Consider the following 20,493-nt stretch of genomic DNA (forward strand, 5'->3'; position numbering starts at 1 on the left):
GTCACTAGTTTGTCTGTCTGGCATTTCTGTACAGTGTGGTCGGCAGGGCTTGATGGAGGGCAGTGAAAACAGTGGAGTCATGGGCGATAAAACCAAAACAATGCGTTTAATGACGCTAAAACATTTACAATACGGATACAGGCCATTTGACCCATTTTGTTTTTTTAGAAGGAATCTGTGCAACTTTAAGTGCCACACACCAAACCATCAATCCTCACAGAGAATGTGGTGAAGTTATTCTGGTTTAGAATACTTTTGATGAAAAGAATGAAACTTGTTTCAGTTAAACAGGAATGTTGACGATGGACGATGTATAAATGTCTGACCTATCCTGTTTTTTTCCCTCTTTTATCACAAGTTTCAAAGTTTACATGGATACGAATTCATTATATTTACATGTATTTACAAGTTAACAAAGAAAAAGTCACATAGTTACCAAAAAAGGAAACCCTAAAAGGAGAACTTATCAAAATCTATCCTGTGCAGGGTTGCATGGGGCCAAAGCATATCCCAGAAGGCACTGGGCAGGGTACGTTCTTTTTCCACCGATTTGTTGTTGTGGATATTTCACAATTTTTCTACATCAGCTTTTCTTCAACATTAATAAATAGTCAAATGTGTGAAGTCTCCTGATGTGAGACTGTGTTTGTGTTCGGGTGAAAATAAGGATCAGGAGTTGTTAACTGCTGATGACAACACATTGTTTGACACAAGTGAAAATAGCTGCTTTAAACTCAAGCTAGTCGAGCAGTAAAAGGATCCATCCTGGTTCAATTAGGAACGGACATAAAACGCGAGCGGTGGAATACATCATGTGCTCGCTGCCGGGCATGTCGTCCTCGCCCAAGGCCAGGGGTTAGCCACAAGACGCATCCATTGTTTCATGCTCCATTGTGCTGCAAACAGCATCTCTGATTTAACAGCAATACATCGTCAGTGATGAGGCGCTTTGACGCTAAATATTGGACAGTAGCTGGGAGCCAGATTTGTTGGTTTCATGCCATAAAACACTGGGATTCATCAGTGGGGGCTAGCTGTCATGTGTGGGCTCGTCTGAGGGGGGGATAAAGTGCTGCCTCAGAAGCGCCTGTCTCTTTGGGGGCTTTCTGTGAGCCGCATTGCTTCAGGTGGAAAATCTATCTTCAGTTGAGGAATCTTTTAATCAGAGGGTGGGTTTTTAATGTAACCCATCAGTATCTGTGTAAGCAGATTTTATTACTGACCAGGCATATATCTCTGCTTGCATTAATATCTGACAACAGCTGCAAACTAGTGAAAGCAGATTCACTTTTATTTCTTATTACTAATTTTTGGCAAGTTAAATATCAGGTATTTTTTACATACTGGTGCAGTGTGCTTTCTAAACATGCCTGTTTGGAATGGGCTGTTCTCTTGTCGTCTGTTGATGCTCCGGAGCTACTTCAGAATTATTCCTTGTCATTAGTGAGTCCTCCTCAATATACTGTCACTTCTTATTGTTTGTGTGCTGGACATCGTTTGCAGATGTTTTTGTCTGTGGTGTAGTTTTAAATTAGAAAACGTTGTGTTCATCCTGCCTGGTTTATCTGCCGTAATGATTTTATAATGTTTTTTCTTTTAATGAAAATGACTTTGCTGTTCACATGTGTGGTTTATATATATGTTTGAATGATTAAACTAATTGGTATTTGGATATTGGCTTTATCAGAGATCTGTTAAGCAATCGACACAATCTTCAGACCCCAGTTCACAGCTTTTGAAATCAAAGCTCTAATTCAGCTCGCTATAAAGCATTGCAAAACAAATGTTGTGCTCTTGCAGTTAAGCCAAATTTCCAAACAGGAAGTGATTCTATGAATGTTGTTGCAATGACGCACATACAGTATGACCAAATTACAGACTGACAGAAAGACACACGTTTGTGGAAGTAGGTATGTTATCATAAGGCATTCTTAGATATATATGTGGTATCTGGCTGCCACTTGCTTTACCAGACTGTTACCCACACAAACCACCTGGCCAAGAAATGGAAATGACTCTGTGAGGCACTCTCCAAATACCAGTGTGTGTCAAAATGTATATGTTTGCTTCCTTTTCGTCTGCCTGTCTAACAATATATCAGATTTAGTTGGTTTTCACTCATTGTCACTATTACTTTGTGTGTGTTGCGGGTGTGTGTGTGTGTGTGTGTGTGTGTGTGGAGGGGCTTGAGGAAAATAATGAAGCCATGTACAGACATACCTATAGACTATGACGGTCTAGTTAACAGGCTGTCGGCGTGTTTCGGCAGCCTGACCAAAAATATTTCCAAAGCTACCGTGATGGCAGGTTCACCAATTATACCCACAAGTCGTTTTTAACATTTCATTCCTCCAAATCTGTGCTGCATTTACGGTCATTATGGCAAGCCCCAAGGCACTTCAGGAACTAAATAACGGATGCACTGCTGCTGTGAGAATAACTAGAGAACAACATTACAACAGAGATGTAAACATGCGGCACGTCAATCGCAGCCGAGCTGACAAGTCTGCATGATCTGTGACTCCCATAATTAACTGTCAGCGGTGTCAGTGTTCGGCGGCGTTTCACATGAAGGTGAGCGCTCGACTAACGGGCTGAAGTCGCCCCCTCTGTGCACGATTTAACAGCAAACAAAACTTCCTCTGTGCAACAACGGCTCAGGGCTGTGTTGTTTCCATACAGGCTGATAATGTACTAAAACAAAGTTTGTCAGTTGGAGACGACACTGATCTCCCGCTATCACAGAGGAGAATACTAACACCAGCTCCATCAAGAGCTGTTTACACTATACTCGACTTGGTGGAGCTGGCTTTCACTTTCACTGCTGCACAGTGTAACACTGACATGAATAATAAGGAACAAAATGGTACAGAACAGTACAGAAGCCCTCGTCACAACAGAAGCGGTAACACTGAGCAGTGGCACATGACCGGTTTGAGACACTCCACAAGTAAACTATACAGTAAGACAATGAGGAAAATGCCAGATTGGGATAATTTAATTGTCTGTTGCATTGCTAACGACCTCATTAACAAAAGAATGATGGGAAATCAGCATGGTCTGGGCGAGGAACCGCCTGCGTGACAGCCATCTGGCTACAATGGGGGGTGGGGTTGGATGGGGGTTGGGAGAATGGTAAGCTAACACCACAGTCGACTTCCAAGCGCAGGGCTCGAGCACCTCTAGATGGAAGCAGGGATTAGTGTTCTGCTGACCAATGAGAATTCACCTTTTGTTTTTCTCTTCAAAACACAATCCAAGTCACTAAATGAGATTACAGAGATGATGAGGACCGATGGCTCAGATTATTAGACACATGTTCCACGTACTGAGGTGCAAAACACATGTCCGACTTCTATTTTCTCCTTATGCACAACCTTTCTTTTAAATTATATGAAAGGAAACAAGCAATAGAGTAATAATTCCTTCATGTGAATTAACCTCACGTGACTGGACACAAAGAAATGCACTTTGAAACTGTTATGATTTGGGTTTATAGCGTCCACAACTAAATGAGATCAAGATTGACACTCACTGAGCACATACTCTGTAAGGCCAAACAGTTCCCTTATAAAAACATGTTTAAATTCACTAGATCCAGATTTTATTTGGATCTGCACCAAGTTTCCAACACACATAAATATCAGTCCTCTACACTTGCCTGATTCTCTTCAAGATCTTTTAAAGATCAACAGAAATATTGAAAAATATCCCCTGTCTTGCAATTTATAGAAAGTGATTCAAATATAGATTCAAAACACCAAAATTTAAAGGGTACTTTCTTGGATCATTTCCCACCCCTCAACAAAAGTTCATGGAAATTGGTCCGGTCAGTTTTTGCATAATCCTGCCATCAAACAATCAAACGCAGATAAAAACCACTCCTTGTTGGAGGTAATGAGTTGAATCTATAGATTTCACCTCTATGATATTTGAGAGACATGTTCATATTGTTACAGTGTATTTCCCCATAACTTATTGATAATTCAGAAATGACTAGTTTTTCTCCAAACGTTAGTGCACCTATGTTGAGTCAGTTTAGTATTGCACTTTACTCGAGAGGTCAATAAAAAAAATGTGTACCATCAGTGGTCAGCGCCGCTGTGAGTGACACCGGTCACTGGACAACAACATGCATCATCAGTGGTGCAAGACACATGTAATGTGTGCTGTTTAATGTGAGCATGTTTACACACAGCTTACTATGCAAATTGCTTGTTGGTAAATATCATTATGAGATTTAAGCTGAGCAATTTATTAAACGACAAATCTTTAATGGAGCAGGCCAGGGGCTCAGCAGCTTTTTATTGTTATCGTGATTGGGAGAAGGCCTGGATCTCTGGAAACGTGTCAGTAGTTTTATCCCTTGCAATGCCTCTAATTTATGCAGTCTCAGTTCTGGCTGCTTGAACTGTGGCGATGCTGGTTACAGTTTACTTTCTGAATCTGTTAAAGTGACCTGCAGAAATAGAGTCGTGGGAAGTTAAGGCCGCCTGCAGCACTCAGTCCACAGAACCCTGCAGCTGTTCACCTGTTTTTTCAAAGTTCAGTGAAGCTCAACTCAATACGCAGAGGCCCTCACTGGAGAATCAGGGTGTTGTTGCTGTTGTTGTGAACACGCCCATTGTTGTGAACACATCGTGGTTGTAGATCACAACATCACATAGTTGATGAGTCTCAGCCAGACCCTGTAAAAGTTATAATAATATATCATACCACATGTGACACTGCACTTCCTTGGGCCTTTAACAGGAAGCATGCTGGAGCTGATAAAATGAACAGTTCTTGAGATATGTGTTTTACATCCAGACAGACAGATAGACAATAATTTATGGAATTAATAGATAATGCATTTTTCTTAGTCAATAAACCATGTTAGGCTGAAATCATATGTCTTGTTGAGGTTGTTTTGTTTTTAGTCTGAAATTTTAGATTAAAGGTATGAAAGGTTTTGGCTATTTATAGACTGCCTCCCTCCTGTTTACACCCCCATTACTTGCTAATGGAGAGCGATAGAAGGGCTTACAAGCACTAATTTCATAGGGTGCCCAAACTTTTCTACAATTACTTTTATCTATGTATTTATCCTGTTTATGAAATCAAAATGTGAATGAACAAGTAACGGAGCATTAACAGTTGCTGAAAGGCTTATTTTTAACAGGCAGACATTAAAAAATAAGCTTCCTCTTACTTTCACTTTCAGTATATGTCACTTGCCTCTGAGACAGTGTGACGTTCGCAGCTTGTTTTGTGAAACTTTGGCAGTTTGACAACTTGGAAAGTTCCTTTATTGAGGGTCAATAAATCTTGCGATAAGTATGTTATTTTAACAACAATACATAATTTGTATTCCTGGTTTACAGCTGAAAACCTGTGTATAGAATTCGTAAACAACATTCATTTTCTACTCTAGGAGGTTGAAGTGTTTTAGCCCCAGTAGCATTCCTCACAATTCCTAGGAGGGAGTGTAGTATGTTGACAAGAGGCCCTCAGTGCAGCAACATCTGGATAAGGTAGAGTAGGCATGTCCAGATGAGGAAAACATTGCCACCGCTGACGCTGTTGTCAAAGTATAACTAACAGCATGTCGCTCATGAAATACTTTAAGACGTAAAACTCACCAATGAATATACTCCTGCAGGACCCTTCTGTAGACAGTAGTTGGTATTCGCTGCCCATTTTCACTCTTTGTTGTGGCTCAGAAACGACTTCTTCCACCCACCCTGAGTACTTCCAGATCCCAGCAGTTTCCTCCACTTCCTGCTCACATTCCTCTTTCTTTCTCCTGCCGGGGTTACGCAGACATTTGAAGACAAATTAAAGTGTGAAAACGGAAACTCACAACTTTATACCTCCTGCTCCTGCACTCCACCGTCAGCTGGTCACTCTGTTTGAGGAAGTCAAAAAGTGAGCGGCCAATCACAGCGGCACACTGGGGCATGTCAGAGCAGGAAACCCAATGATAGAGAAGAAAAGAAAATAGTTGGCTCTAGGCGTCATGTTTTCTCTGTCAAACTGTCTAAATATAGATGTTCTGGGGGAGAAAGTTATAATAGTATCACACCACAGAGGAGAAAATGTATAAAGTTTAGGGTTCATAAACATGGAGTGTCATACTTACATAAAAACAACTGTTGCATCACAAACCGTCACTGCTGGGAAATGAATAACAGATTTTGGAATTTCCCAACACATCTTTCCCCATGTTGTCCGAGTTGTGGAAATTTGTCTCCCTATCACTCTATGTGGTCACATTTAAAACCAGGGCTGGGCGATGTGGCAAAAATCACCAAGTATTGTATAAGCTGCAGTAAATTAAAACATATTATGTACAGAAATAAGCAAAGGTCGATCTTGTCACTAGAAATCCTGTGCTTTATCTTATTATCACTTTTTAAAATCAATGTTACAATCTACTTTACAGTCATTTTAAGATTCAAGAGTGAACGTTTGTTATCCAGTAATGCCTGCATTCATGGAAATTTATCTTTCACTGGTGTATGGCACACACGACAATACAATTGTACATGAGAATACATGATACTTAACCCTGAATACCATTTCAGAAAAATACAAACTTTTTTTCCTGCCTCGTTCACCTGATAAAACCGACACATGAGAAGCTCGCTTTTAGTTCTTGGTAAAATCGAACCCACCGTTTCAAAGAAATCTATAGGTATCATGTAATCAGAGCAAAGTGCACACCTGTCTATCTGGCTTCTCAAATCAAAACAACAGCAGTCGGTTTGTTTAGTTGAATTACAAAAACCTGCTATGCCATTTCTTTATAAATTGTAAATCTCTTCCTATAAAACTGCCCTGTATTTAATAAAGTGCCTTGCTTTTGTGACATGATTGTTTGTAATATGTTAACATGTGTTAAGTGTCAAAGGTTCTTTATTTTAGTTAATGTTCCTTTCAATGTCAGTGTTTACTGACATTGAAAGGAAGGTTTTTTTCCCCAGTTCTTTTAAAACCGCACCATCTCACAGGCTTTTCTTCACACAGCTAAAGTCCCACACTCTCTTTTTTTAAATCAAAGCACTCTGCTCCAAATATAAAAAAAACCTTGGAGAAGTTGTAGCAATGGAATAGGTCTACTCTGTATAATTAAATGGCACGTCTCCTACTATTCATGAAGAGCACTTATTAAAACAAGCATTCACATCCAATCCACTAGATAAATGACTTTACACCAAGTGCCATGAAGCCCATTAAAATAGCTTCTTCCGAGATGGATCAGGTCCAAACACACAATCAAAGGATTTGACTGGGATTATCTCAGATTAGAAACACTCAGGGACAAATGAGGAGATGACAGGGTATCATACATTGAAAGGATAAATTAGCAGTCACATACCAGACCAAATTTGTGATGGGTGTTAGGGAATAAAGAGCTGGGGGGGTTGGTGCTAAAAAGCAAGGAACGGCTTTTAGGATTTTAGGAAGGCCAATGATACATGGCCAATGTAAACCACAGTAAAAGCTTTTCCCTCTCGCTCTAAAACCACCTGCCATGCAACTAACGTCCACAGCAGGGGAAGACTCAACCAGCAATAACGAATAAATGGACACAAAGTTACTTGTGAGAGATTAATCTGCTAGTCTGTGACCTTGTGGTGTTCCTGTTAACGCCATGTTTCTTTTTACACTAAAAAATTCACTGCTTTTACTTCACTTACAACTATAGTTCACTGGAACGTCCAACAAAGATTCTGAAGTAAGTGCTCAAAGTGGAACTACATTTATGGAGAGTGATGAGCATGTTACATCAAGTAGTAATCTGAGAATTCACATAATTGTATCACACTTCAACCTCGTTTTCAATAACGGTGCTAAAAATAGTATTTTTTGCCATTTAACATTAGTTAGACCATACAATATTATACAGTATTTTAGTTAAGCACTATAGAAGAAGGATCATCTATTTATCCATGCATGCATCCATCCATCCATCATGTAAAGCTTGTCTTTGGTCAAAACTGAGCATGTCATAGAAGCCGTTGTGAGTATAAGATGAACACTCGTCGCCTCTTCATTAAATGTGAGCCACATGGGAAAAATATTGATCATTGTGGATAGCTAAGCCCTCAGCAATATCTTTAAAAGTCACAACTTTGCAGAATTTGCAATTAACAAGGCCATCTTTAACCAAACATGTGAGAATTGTGAGCTTAATTTTGAAATGTAAAAGAGCTGTTTTGCATAGTAGACATTTCAGTTTCGCCCTAATTTGAATATTTAAAACTAAAGTAAAGCAGGCCGGGTGCTGATAAAACACTTTTCAAGAGGATAAATAATGTAGGCAGTGGTTAATGTTAGCATGTTCTTCTTTGCATATTTTAAAGCCGATGAGGACCTCCGTTCAATGGCATTAAAATGAGGCATTCGCTTTCTCTCAGACGGCAATAAAAAAGGTATTTCAAAGGTTTTTTACGCATTAAAGAAATTTGACCCATGAACCTCGACATAATCTTCTGTCATATGCTCACTTGTCAGGCTCTTTTCCCTTTGTACTCGTGGCATGGACAGTGGGAAGCTATACCATACCTGCAGCGCCTTTTCAAAGTTGAAAAGCTGTTCATCGGCTCTTTGATCTGTTTCATCGTCTTTAATGATGAATGATGTGACTTTCAGCTTTTCTTTGTGTTAGATTTCATTTGAGTTTCTCCGTCGTCGACTCAAGTTCACAAGTTCACAGACTTATCTGTTAAACTGTACATGGATATTGAATCTTTCATGAAATATGACTAGAATCCTAAAGAAGATTGGTGCTGCTAATACAGAATTATGCTGCACACACTATATTTTCAAAAACTAACAACTTATGTCCAACTTTTAATGACTTCATCCAGTCATTAGCAAAAGTCTCACATCAGAGGCTGCAGAACAAATTGTTTCTGATTTTCTGACTCCCACAGATATTATAAACATTCTCATTGAGTGTAAAAGGAAACAGAAAATGCAATGATACTGAAGCCATTGTGCATATATACATTTTCACTTTTCAAAAGAAGACAAAAGTGTTTCTGGACATATCTGTGGAAACTGAGCCTCATGCCCCTGGGAGGACGTTTCCCTTGGCAGCGGCTGACGGACATTTGAGAGCTGGCCTTTCCCTGGGACACATTGTCCACTTCCAAGGTCTATTTATTCTGCAGTATTTTTAGGCTAATTCCACACTATTAAAAATTGCGTTTTAGAACTAAAACAATATCTGTCCACAAAAGTTTTGGCTCTTAGCAGTTTTTTTATTCCCTAACTAACACAACATTGTCATGTGACCCACATGCTCACATGCACTGGGCTTTCAGTTGTAAGTTACAGAGAGAGCTAGGCTACAAATGAGTATGCAAACAAATAGGTTGTCTCTTATGCATGTAAGCTGGTAACCTATACAACAAGGTCAGCAACGCTTCTAAAGGATTATCCATGCTGGGTTCTAGACTGGTAGCCGAGGCTAATGCCGCTAATGTAAAGACCCAGTAAGCAAGCAGTTGTTAATTGCAACGTCATCGTTTCCGAAAATCTCCATTCCTGCCCCTACAGACTAAAGCACGGCCCTGGAGTTTTCAAACAAACGGCCCAAGCAAGATTTATTGAACTTTAATCGGCTCTAAACAGAAGGCGTATCGATAGCAGAGGTGATCTGTAAATGTATAGTGGTATGGATGTTGTCTCATATTAGCTATGCTCACTGACACCAGATCATTATCAACGTAAACAAATACACAGGGTATCTTGGCAGATTTCATTAGGAAGAAAATCATTTAAATTTCAGTCTGACTTTATACAACCCCCCTCTATCAGCCACCACAAACACACACTGCAGCTCCTTCTCAATGGAGTGCTGAGCGTCTTTGATCGTTCCACTTGATCACAGCTTTAAGACGTCAGCTGCGTTTCAGAGAATTTGTCATTGACTACTGCCAACTTTCTCTCACTCATCCAATTTTGCAGCGTTGATTTAGAGCAGAGGCTGACAATTTGAGTGTGAATGAGGGCGTTCCGCAGACACATAACTCCATATCTAACACCTTCTCCTAAACAATAAACCCAAGGAGTTATTTTGTTCATGTCTCAGCCTCCTCTATTAACAAGCCTTTGTTAACAATCAATGCAGGGAACTAATACGGATATTTTTCTGGATTCGTCACCATCACAAAGTTCTGAAGCGAGGTCAGACGTTCAAGGTTGCAACGCAGTTTGAATATTCAGACTGCTCCATGTAAAGTTTCTGGAAGTAGAGCATTCTCACTCCATTAGAGAAGGGAAAAGCATAATTATGAAAATGAGATAAGGCAGAAACAAAATGACCCGACTGAAAAAAAAGAGGAAAAAGTCCTCTAGTGCAGAACTTAGTTTGATTGATTCAGAGCAGATGAGCCCAGGGCTCCACTGTTGGCAGCCCAGGGTTCATGCTGTAATGATAGCTTTATAATTAAGATTAAAGACCACGGAGCAGAGACAAGACACTAGAGTGGTGTTGGGGGCTTCTCCAATGACACTGGGAATAATTGAAGAGAAGGATCTCCACTCCCTACCTCCCCAAAGAGTAGGAGACTGGGCATCACAATATGCAAACATGGATGTGACTGACGAAGGATTGTGGTTTTAAATATGAACGCTGAATTCTATTTGACCGCGTGATAGCCCACAATATCTGTGTCACTTTAGGATCTAACAAAGGAAGAGCTTGATTTATGTATTACTGTAGTGTATAATTTTTAAAAATTGAAGCAAAACGCCATGTGTTAAACAGCAGATTATGTGTGATTATGATGATTCATTCCTTACACGGGGCAGATTGGAGAGCCATCTGGGCCGCAGTGATGACGGAGACAGACTGACTTCTGTCGGTAATGAGTTGGACAGCACGAAAAGAACAATAATACTCTCAACAACTTTCTTCTTTCTTGATATTTCACAAGTCTGTGCTACTTTTTTGGTTTCAGATATTTTAAGAGGAAAACAAAATGAAGATAAACCTCCCTCAACGTGAACGTCCTTTGTCAAATAGTATAACCAGTCAGACCTGTGCTTTTCAGTGTTCCACCGCAGCTTGTCAAGGTTCATGTTCATCTAGCCGTCATTTCTCACCTTCGCTGACATCTCCCATCTGATGAGGGTGAAGTCAAGTCGCTTAGATGACTAATAATCATATCAAAGGTGCCATGTCATGCAGCAGATTTAAATAAGAGGGTTTGGGGGAGCATTTGCATGCATCTATGCCTGGGCTAAGAGGCTAATGTCATAAAGTACAGCGCAGACGTGATTTAATGTAATCTGTCATGTCATATGCTAATCTTCAGTCCTCTCAGCAACATACAGCATGTTAGCACGGGGGAGATTTCAAGGAGCACTACAGTAAGCAAGTGGTGTAGCACTGAGCTGTCTGAGACGTGTGTGTGTGTGTGTGTGTGTGTGTGTGTGTGCTGAACTTATCATTGACATTGAGCTGATACACTCAACATTTCTGTTTTATTTTTATGGTTCGTATTACTTAGGCCTACAGCAAATTCTTTAAAACCAGAGTTACTATAGCAATTATTATTATTCTTATTCTAATTTTATTATAATCGTCATTCATATAGCACTTTTCAACAGAACATAGGCCGTTTTCAGACATCAATTCCGGAGAATGTCCGCAAAATTGAATACAGTCTTTCTCCGGAGTTTGTCCTTCACACATGAACCACGCTTGTTGAAAACAGCACATAATTCTCTGTAGTGTTCAGGTGAGTGGTGCAGCAGACAGGAGGCAGGAGGTAAAGGTAACTGTGGAGATCCAATGTTTAAGTGTACTGCACATCAATGCCTGCGTCAGCCCTCATCAACAAAAACTCTTCGTCTGTGTCTTCGACATTTATGTGTCCTGTTTTTCATTTTGACATATTTGTTTTCTTTTAGTTTTTTCTAGGTTTGCGTCTATCGTATGTTAGAAGCTTCATCAACCCCCCCACTCCTGTGGAGGATCTCCTGCTGTGTTCTCACATCGGCTCATTCAGACATTCTCTGTAGATAATAAAATAAAATACATGGTTGAATTAATTAAAATTAAATTAAATACCATTAAATATCATTAAATTATGAATCATAAAAATAAGTTGAGGAGGAACTTTTTCGTTACCATTATAAAACTTTGGTGCAGCACATTAACAAATGAACAATAACAAAAGAAGAGAGACACAATTTGGCCCCAATTTTTTAAAATTTGGTTTGAAAAGAGGAGTCATCTCATTTTTAAGGATTAGACAACTACATATCCATTACATTAGATATTATTTTTGAATTTAGAGAATACAAGAGTTACTGGTCTTTTACAGAGTGTTGCATTATGGGCTGTCTGTATCCTTAATGTTGCTGGCAAGTGTTTTCAAGTCCGTCTGTGGTTGAGTCTATCCGAGTTAGTCAGAGTGTTTTATTTTCTGAAGGCTGGTGTTAATATGTTCAGCTACCACAGAGGAAATAAATGAATGATGAGTGGAAACGAGTTCTCAGCGTCTCCCGAACTCCCGAAAATCCGTCAAACAGCCCAGAATTACGGCTGTCACAGATGCTGAGCTCAGAAAGACTTAGGTCTGAAAAGATGTGAACAGTCAGAGAAAATGATCATGAGAGAGGAATGGGAGTCAGCGAAGGATCGACTCGCTGCAGTAACTCAGTCAGCTGGTTAGTGGCAACACCCCCACACGTTAGACTGAACAAAACTTTGGTAAACAGCCAAACTGTTACACTGTCAGATGGCTGTGGAGGGCTGAGGAGATTGCAGTTCAGTTGCACTCATTGTATTGTGCACTGTACTTGAAAAATACGTTTTGTAATGAGTCCAAAATCTTGCCTTTTCCTTTGTAAAACAGAATGTGGTGTTGGGGAGTTTCCCTAACCCTCAGACCAAATGACCCAGAAAACTAACATGAAAGCTTTTGACGAATGGCACAAGTTTTCACAAATTGAAAACAAAAAGCTGCTTTTGGCTTCTCCTGTTTGAAAGAGTGCTGTAATGTAGCTCATCAAATCCAGTACAAGTCAAAGAAGGAGCGGGTGGATGGTAGTCTTGTTTATTGGATTTCTTTAATTTGTAGTGATTATGATGTAATGTTTTGTTGACGGGTGACTTTATATTAAATTGTTGCAGATGTAATGACTGTGTGAGCCTGCACCAGGCAGCAGAGACAGTTTAAAAAAATTTAGAGCTGTCTCTATTCACATTTTCTAGCAGTAATTTCAGCTTCATCTGATGAACACAGTCCCAGTGTTCGCTGCCTGCTCAGGCTCTCCTTCTGGTCAGGGAGCCAGCAAAGTTAAACTGAAGGAGGGGACACAATTAGGACTCCATGTGTTGTAGCCTCCTATTTAGACAAAATGAATATAAAGTTAACGTTTATAAGGAGATCTTACTTGTGACAAAAAACTCTAAATAATAAATTAAATTAAATCAAGTTAAGCTGTGAATATTTCTAACTAGAGATGAGCCGGATACTCGGCTGAAACGAGTATCCGGTACGGATAAAGCACTTTTGCCGAGTACGATTATTATACGAGTAATCGGAGTCATTATCTGTGCTCGGACTGAATGAAAATTCACACACAGCGTCACAGCGCTCCTCCCGTCACACACGGCTCTGCTCACTCACTCACAGAACAGCTCTCTGTCTCTCAGTCACTCAGGTTCACTGCGCATCGGGACTGTGTGTGTGTGTGTGTGTGTGTGTGTGTGTGTGTGTGTGTGTGTGTGTGTGTGTGTGTGTGTGTGTGTGTGTGTTTTTAGTATAGAAACACGTGAATTATATTTGTTCACAAGTCATAATGACTGGTTTTGTTATTTTCACTTTACATTTACACTTACTTTACAGTAAAGTAAACCTCTATTAAATACAGTACAACATGACAGTTTGTATGGTTTGAAATTGTCATTTATTATCACACTGGCATTTAATTATCACGGCAAATTACACTGCACTAAACTTTAAGTGTTAATGTAAAGTGAAAATAACAAAACCAGTCTGTATGACTTGTGAACGAATATAATTCACGTCTTTATATACTAAAAACACAGAGTGTTCATTTCTCCGGGAGACAGTGAACGTCCCTCGCATCTCACTCACACACACACACACGCGCACACACACACACACACACACACACACACACACACACACACACACACACACACACACACACACACACACACACACACACACACACACACCTGGTGTGGAAATAAATTAAAAGAAAATAAAAATAAAATAATCATAAAAAAAATTCAAAGTTAAAAAAGAAAGTTATGTTGAACCAGCCCACTTCCGGGTTAAATCACACCCACTTCCGGGTTAGGCCCCGCCCACTCCGAGTACGGCTACGGATAATTCATATGGTTAACAGATACAGATACAGATACAGATAATGCTGTACTCGCTCATCCCTATCTAACCATTAGCTTTTTTCCTCACTGATCACTCTAGCTCGACTTCCACTTTGAGGTTGTGGCCACAGAACTAAATCATCTCAATTAATAGTTTATCGGATGGTGGACTGATAGAGATCTAAACTCTTTAAAATGACTTTATTATTTATTCCAGCTTCAACAACTCTTATTTATATTGAACGTCTTGTAGGAATGCTTCCTGAGAACAGAAAACTTCAAATGTTTGTGAGAAGTGGGATACACCCTGGACATGTCACCAAAATACAGAGACAAACAACATTTCCCTCTCACATCACCAACAGACAAGAGTCTCCCATTAACCAAACCCCGATCTGCATGGCTTTGGACTGTAGGAGGAAGCCAGAGTACCTGGGGAAAACCCACGTATAGGAACATGCGACCTCCACACCGAAAGACCTCGATCACACCGGAAGGCAACAATGCAAACCACCACACCACCTTGCTGCCCCTCCCCACTTCAATGAGTGATAGACTGTAATTGTTCCTTTTGAAACTTAGATGAAGATCTGGCAATATCTCAAGACAATAATTGAAGGCAAATGTATACATAAAAGTGTTCACATACTTTTCTTTGCCATTTTAAAATTCCTTTGGGTTGGATAGAGCTCAAAATCGTGTGTCATATTTGATGAAGCAAGTATCTGCAGTAGTGACTTTTACAGTGAAATACCACATAGATGTTTTTCTTCTTTGTTTTAGTTGATCACATGAAATGGCTTCATGGTAAATTAGATTCTGGAGATGGATCACCGATATGCCTGTTCTCTATCATACTCAGAATTCCATGCAGGTCCTCTTCTCGCTAAATGTTTCCCTGTAACCAGATGAATTACAAGTCTACAACACTGATGCATCCGGCCGTTCATCAGTTGCTCGTTGTGACCTTTTCCTGATGGGGTTAACATTTTCTTTTCACAAAAAAAGTGCAATGCAATTTCCACACACTTGTATCACCGGCTCGCAGTACACTCGGTTGGAGAAGAGAGCTAAATCTGGTCACAAGTGGCACCACTGCCAAAATACCAAACAACGGAAAATAAATTCATTGGAGGAAAATGTCAGGTAGGAAGCTGTGAGGGGGACTTTGGAGGTCTGACAAGACACAATTACAGACCGGCCCCCCACCGAGGACTGGGATGTGGTATTTTCATGTCGGTAGTCTCTCAAGTAAGCCCACAGCAGCATGGCACACCCCTCTTTGATCTGTGTGGAGGGGGCACCTGGTGCATCCCTCTCTCGCTGCTGATATAGTGTGGGAATGAATGTCAGGACAAAGTCAGCAAAGAGCCGGCTCCTCCCAAACCCATTCCCAATGCACATAAGCATTAAAATGTGTAAACCTCCATTTCAGCGAGCCTTCTGTCTCTCGCTGATGATCCCTGCAAAGAACTGTGAAGTGGTTACACATCCCACTATATGAGGGATTGTATTTTAATATGTTGCGGAAATTCATATTCTATATTCCCATCAGATTCTCCTCAAACTTTAGCGTGAACAAATTCTGACATAAACGCTGCATATCCTGATATATACAGCGTAGACTCTCATCTAATAATCTTTCCAATTATTCATACCCTGAAGACAGCCTGATAGATTGCCTGGGGTAATTAGAATGATTAAGTGAGAAGTGCAAAATGGTAATTTATCCTTGCATGACAGAGTTAAGTAAACCTGGTTATAAAACCTGCCTAATTAGCTGTCGTAAAATAGAGCAGAATGGTAAACCAGTGAACAGGTAGTTAGGGAATGAAGTCATTAATTCCGGACTTGCCAGATGGCCTCTCTGCCTTTTCTCACCTTCGCTAACTAAAGCTTTTTATATCCTACGTTCATTTAATATAACTTATAATGTTGTCACAAAAAGATAATACATTTATTTTACTGACAGAACTATAGAAAGTAAGAACCTGAAAACTTTAATTTGAAATGTTCTCTTAATGTTGAAATTCAAACAACACTGAATTTATAGCACTGAACTATTTAAGTCAAAATATATATCTATATTTATATATAGAGATATACTGAATTTGCCCCCCAAATTTTTTTAAAAGCAGTTCACAGATTCAGTTCCCAGGATACAAATTACTCAGATTCAGTAAGTTTAACTAAAAAGTAAAAAAAAGTCTGTAAATGACCGTTAATTCATGAAAAGCCAGATTAGTATTAACTGTTTCAGCTGTGTTAGTATGGAGGCAGATCCATTTTAGTACATAGCTAAAAAATCCTGAATATTGTTTTTATTGAAAAATGCTGTTTAAAAATGGAAACGTATACACGTAATATGTCATATTGGCCCACTGGGGGAAATCAGTTTGAAGCAGAGCAAGGACAAAAACAATAACAATACTCACGTAGGTAGGACGGAGCCCTTTAGAGGTCTAAAAACCTAAAATCTTAGTTTTTAGTGTTTTTAATAACAAATAAACAAAATGTCCTTAAAACACAAGCGAACCCTCCTTCCAATCAGATGAATGTACAGAACCAGCTACAGATCTATTTTCATCAAACAAGCAGAAATCGGATCAGGAGGAAAACGATTTGTCTTTATGCACAGTAGACATCGAGATGAGCGGAAAGGGACCGTCTGCAAAGTGCTGAAAACACATACTGCAAAAATATCCAATAGCATCACAGGTGTACAGCTGCACAGTGTAGAGTACCCCATATCGATACATACATAAATGGTCTCCTCCTGGTCAGACCACCACCCTCACTTTGGTGAGCACCGGAAACTTTTGTGTATTTATTCTTTTCCCATGTCACCTTAGGGGCTCCATACAGTGAAACAATAATAAATAACACTAAAGGGCGGTGTTTATGCACAAACAACAACTAGAATGTTTGAAAAAAAGTTCATTGTGTGATAATAAGTATAATTTTCATATTAACCCAAATGTTTTGCACTAGGTATGATAAGTACTCGATTTTCCCTCAGCAGAATAACTCAACAAGTACAGACATTTGGTGTCTGTACTTGTTGAGTGTGGTGAGTGGGGGCCTGACCAAAGGAAAGACCCATTTAATTTTGGAGCAATCAAAATAATTGGCGGAACTAGTTCAAAACTGCAAATAGTAAATCATAACTTTGAACTCCTATGTTAGCTGTTAGTTCTTCTATTGTAATAATTCAAATGACTCTTTCAAAAAGTGGGGATGTTCACAGTGATTGGTCAAATCCTGCAATGTTAAGTGAAGAATCTGTATATTTTTGTCAGAAATATAAATCTGTATGGCCTCTACTTTATCCATACATGGCAGAGCTTGTGACCGTAACATGTTTTAGAGCCAATTCAATCTCATTTGTTGTTTGGATTATTGTTTAAATCTTCCACTATTTCATTGTTAATGTAATGTATCAACTGTCGAACTGTGTGAGGGAAACAAAAAATGTGATAAAATCAGCATCCCACGATCATCTTTCTTCCTATTTGTGTCCTGTGATATATTCTGTCTTAGTCTGGCTAAGTCCTCTCTCGTCCCGTCTCATTGTTGATATGAAGTCACACAGTCACTGCGTCAAACAACATGTCGCAGCCAATGCAGCGCTCACAGAGACATGCACAATAACCTTTCCCAACATCGCCTGTCTCAGCACGAGTCTGTCACATCCTCAACCGCATTGCATCTGACACTACACTCGGGGGCAGATTTCTACCAAATATGATTTTAGATGATTGAAAGCTTTTTGATTTAGAAGTGTATTCTCTTAAGCTAAGTGCTCTCAGAGGCCATCAAGGAAATTTAATTGCCTCACTTAGAGAAAAAAAGCCAGTTTTCTGACCCAAATGATATCAGATCTTAACATCTCAATAAAAACACATGGAATTGGATGGTCAACTGGCCGCCTAATGTCATTTGGAAATGCAATTTTCTGATGGCATTTCCTAAGTCTGTCTCACCGAAAGCACAAGATTGATCAAAATCTTAATCAGCCATTTTCAGAAGTGGACTTTGGCTTGATGGTAGATTATGGAGGCAAACGACCATGAATGTTGACCTTATAAAAGGAAAGTTTCTATATTTGAAAAACAGTCTGACGTGATCACCCAGTCACAGAGCAAAGGACTCAAATTCAGATTCAGGAAGAATGATTGGAAAATACTAAACACAAACATTGCCCACTATACAGACAAATACAACAAAAAAAATTGATAAACTAATGCATGGGATAAGAATACGTAAAAGCACTTTGTTGCACAATTCATAGTAATATTCCCTCTTGAAACAAGATGCAGGAGTCCAACATGTGCCTGAAATATTCCCAGAAAATAAATCTGCAAGGGACATAAACTATTTTCATTAAAAAAAGAAAATGAAATTTTCAATTTGATTAATATTATTATTATTATTATACCGTGGAGCCCTTTCTTTTAGGCCGTGTACATTCAGGTTGGTGATATTCAACTAAAAAGAAGAATGTTGATTCCAACAACCCACTCAACACTCCCACTTCAACTTCACTTGGCTGCAGAAAACAGGAGATAATACCAGTGTGAAAGCTGCTGCCCATTGCAAAGCCCCTGTCATGTTTACTTTTTTTTTTAATCACATTTATCAAACACTTACTATTTTCTGCTTGCCACTCTAATCATTCTAACATCACCAGATGTTGAAAAGGTAAATTTGGTTCATAGTTATAATACTTCATAGTTGTCATAGTCCTTCTGCTTGTTTTATTGACCTAAAGCCAGGGTTGGTAATCCTGGAGAAGCTAGCAAGAGCAGGCTACATAATTTCATTTGATCCAATGAAATTATAGTTTCTGTTTATTACTGTCCTGTGAGTGCAACAGACACAGGGTTATCTTCTTTACTTATTGATGGTTATCTGTATGTGAAGATGAACAAAAGACCAACCCTACCCTTAAATGTGTTCTGTATGATGTAATACTATGAGTTTGAAAAGAGATACTTTGTGTTAAAATCTTCTCTGAAAATCCTTTTGACTGCTCTGTTACGTGTTCATTCTACCATGACCCTCAACCTGCAATAGAGAAGCTGAAAATGAGGTTTACTCTACTTTTTTTTTACTGCCAGAGCCTTGATGTCGAGGAACTGAAATGTGGAATTGTAGGTTTAGTAGGATATATTTGCTCTGTGTAGGTTGGGTCGAAATATAGTCGATAAACTCACACCTGCCAAAACCCAAATAAAACAAGTGTGCGGGAAAGAAAATATGGTTTGATGTCGGGCCTGACACACACACACACACACACACACACACACACACAAAGAAACACAAACACATACAAAGTGGTGGATTGTTATTGCCAGATGTTCAGCCACTAGTAAAGGAAGGCAGCGAGGTGAGGAGGATCAAGGCTTTTAGCTTGATATCATGATCATCTTCAGCAGTGTTGTGTTTATCCACTGAGCTCTGAGTCCAGGGGCTTTCTATTCCATGCCTGGCATTCGCTGAACATTGTTATGCACTAAGCCGACAATGAGATGAGCCAGTGCTAACTGTCAGTGTGTTGGTTTTGAGCCTGGCTGAAGGGGGTCGAAGGTCACATGGGTCTGTACATATGAGCAGCTTTGGCTCTAAACTCTTGTTTACTTGTTGAACAAATGTTCATTTAGCAGCAGCTCTGCTCCTGCAAACATCATCGCCTCAGTGTTAATCCAAAACAACAGTAGCACTCTTTAAACTAATTCACAACTGTCTGTAAAAGCTCCAGCAAATTGTGGGCCATATTCATACAATTGAACACTGAAAAATACATACTAGGACCACTTATGATACAATATCACTTTCCCACTGTTAACAAATGCGTGGGCTACGTCATTTTTGTTTGCAAAAACTAAATATTTATTATTTTTAGTCAGTTAGACTATGACTGTTGATGTATGTTGGAGAGAGAGCTGGGCAAGGAGGGGCTCAGCCAATCAATGTGTTGTACACTTATACAATCAAATAAGTATTTTACTTATTTCAACTAATAAAAGTAAAAGAAAAAAAAAATCAATATGTTGCGGTCATAGTTGATATTGTGGTGGGTCACCACAAATAAATCAGTGAGAAGTATCCTTCAATGAGGTCTGCAG

General features: G+C 39.4%; 1 protein-coding gene across 1 annotated transcript in view; it reads right to left on the minus strand.

The window, feature by feature from the left end:
• LOC133010710 (uncharacterized) overlaps positions 1 to 5,879 on the minus strand; it is a 71,872-nt gene extending 65,993 nt beyond the window's left edge. Inside the window, exon 1 of the mRNA XM_061078329.1 lies at positions 5,622 to 5,879. Coding sequence (XP_060934312.1) covers positions 5,622 to 5,679 — 58 coding nt within the window. The 5' untranslated portion in view covers positions 5,680 to 5,879. The remainder of the gene's footprint in view (positions 1 to 5,621) is intronic.
• Between the last annotated feature and the right edge of the window lie 14,614 nt (positions 5,880 to 20,493).

The sequence above is a fragment of the Limanda limanda genome, chromosome 9 (assembly GCF_963576545.1).
Source record: "Limanda limanda chromosome 9, fLimLim1.1, whole genome shotgun sequence".
In the NCBI taxonomy this organism is placed as follows: Eukaryota; Metazoa; Chordata; class Actinopteri; order Pleuronectiformes; family Pleuronectidae; genus Limanda; species Limanda limanda.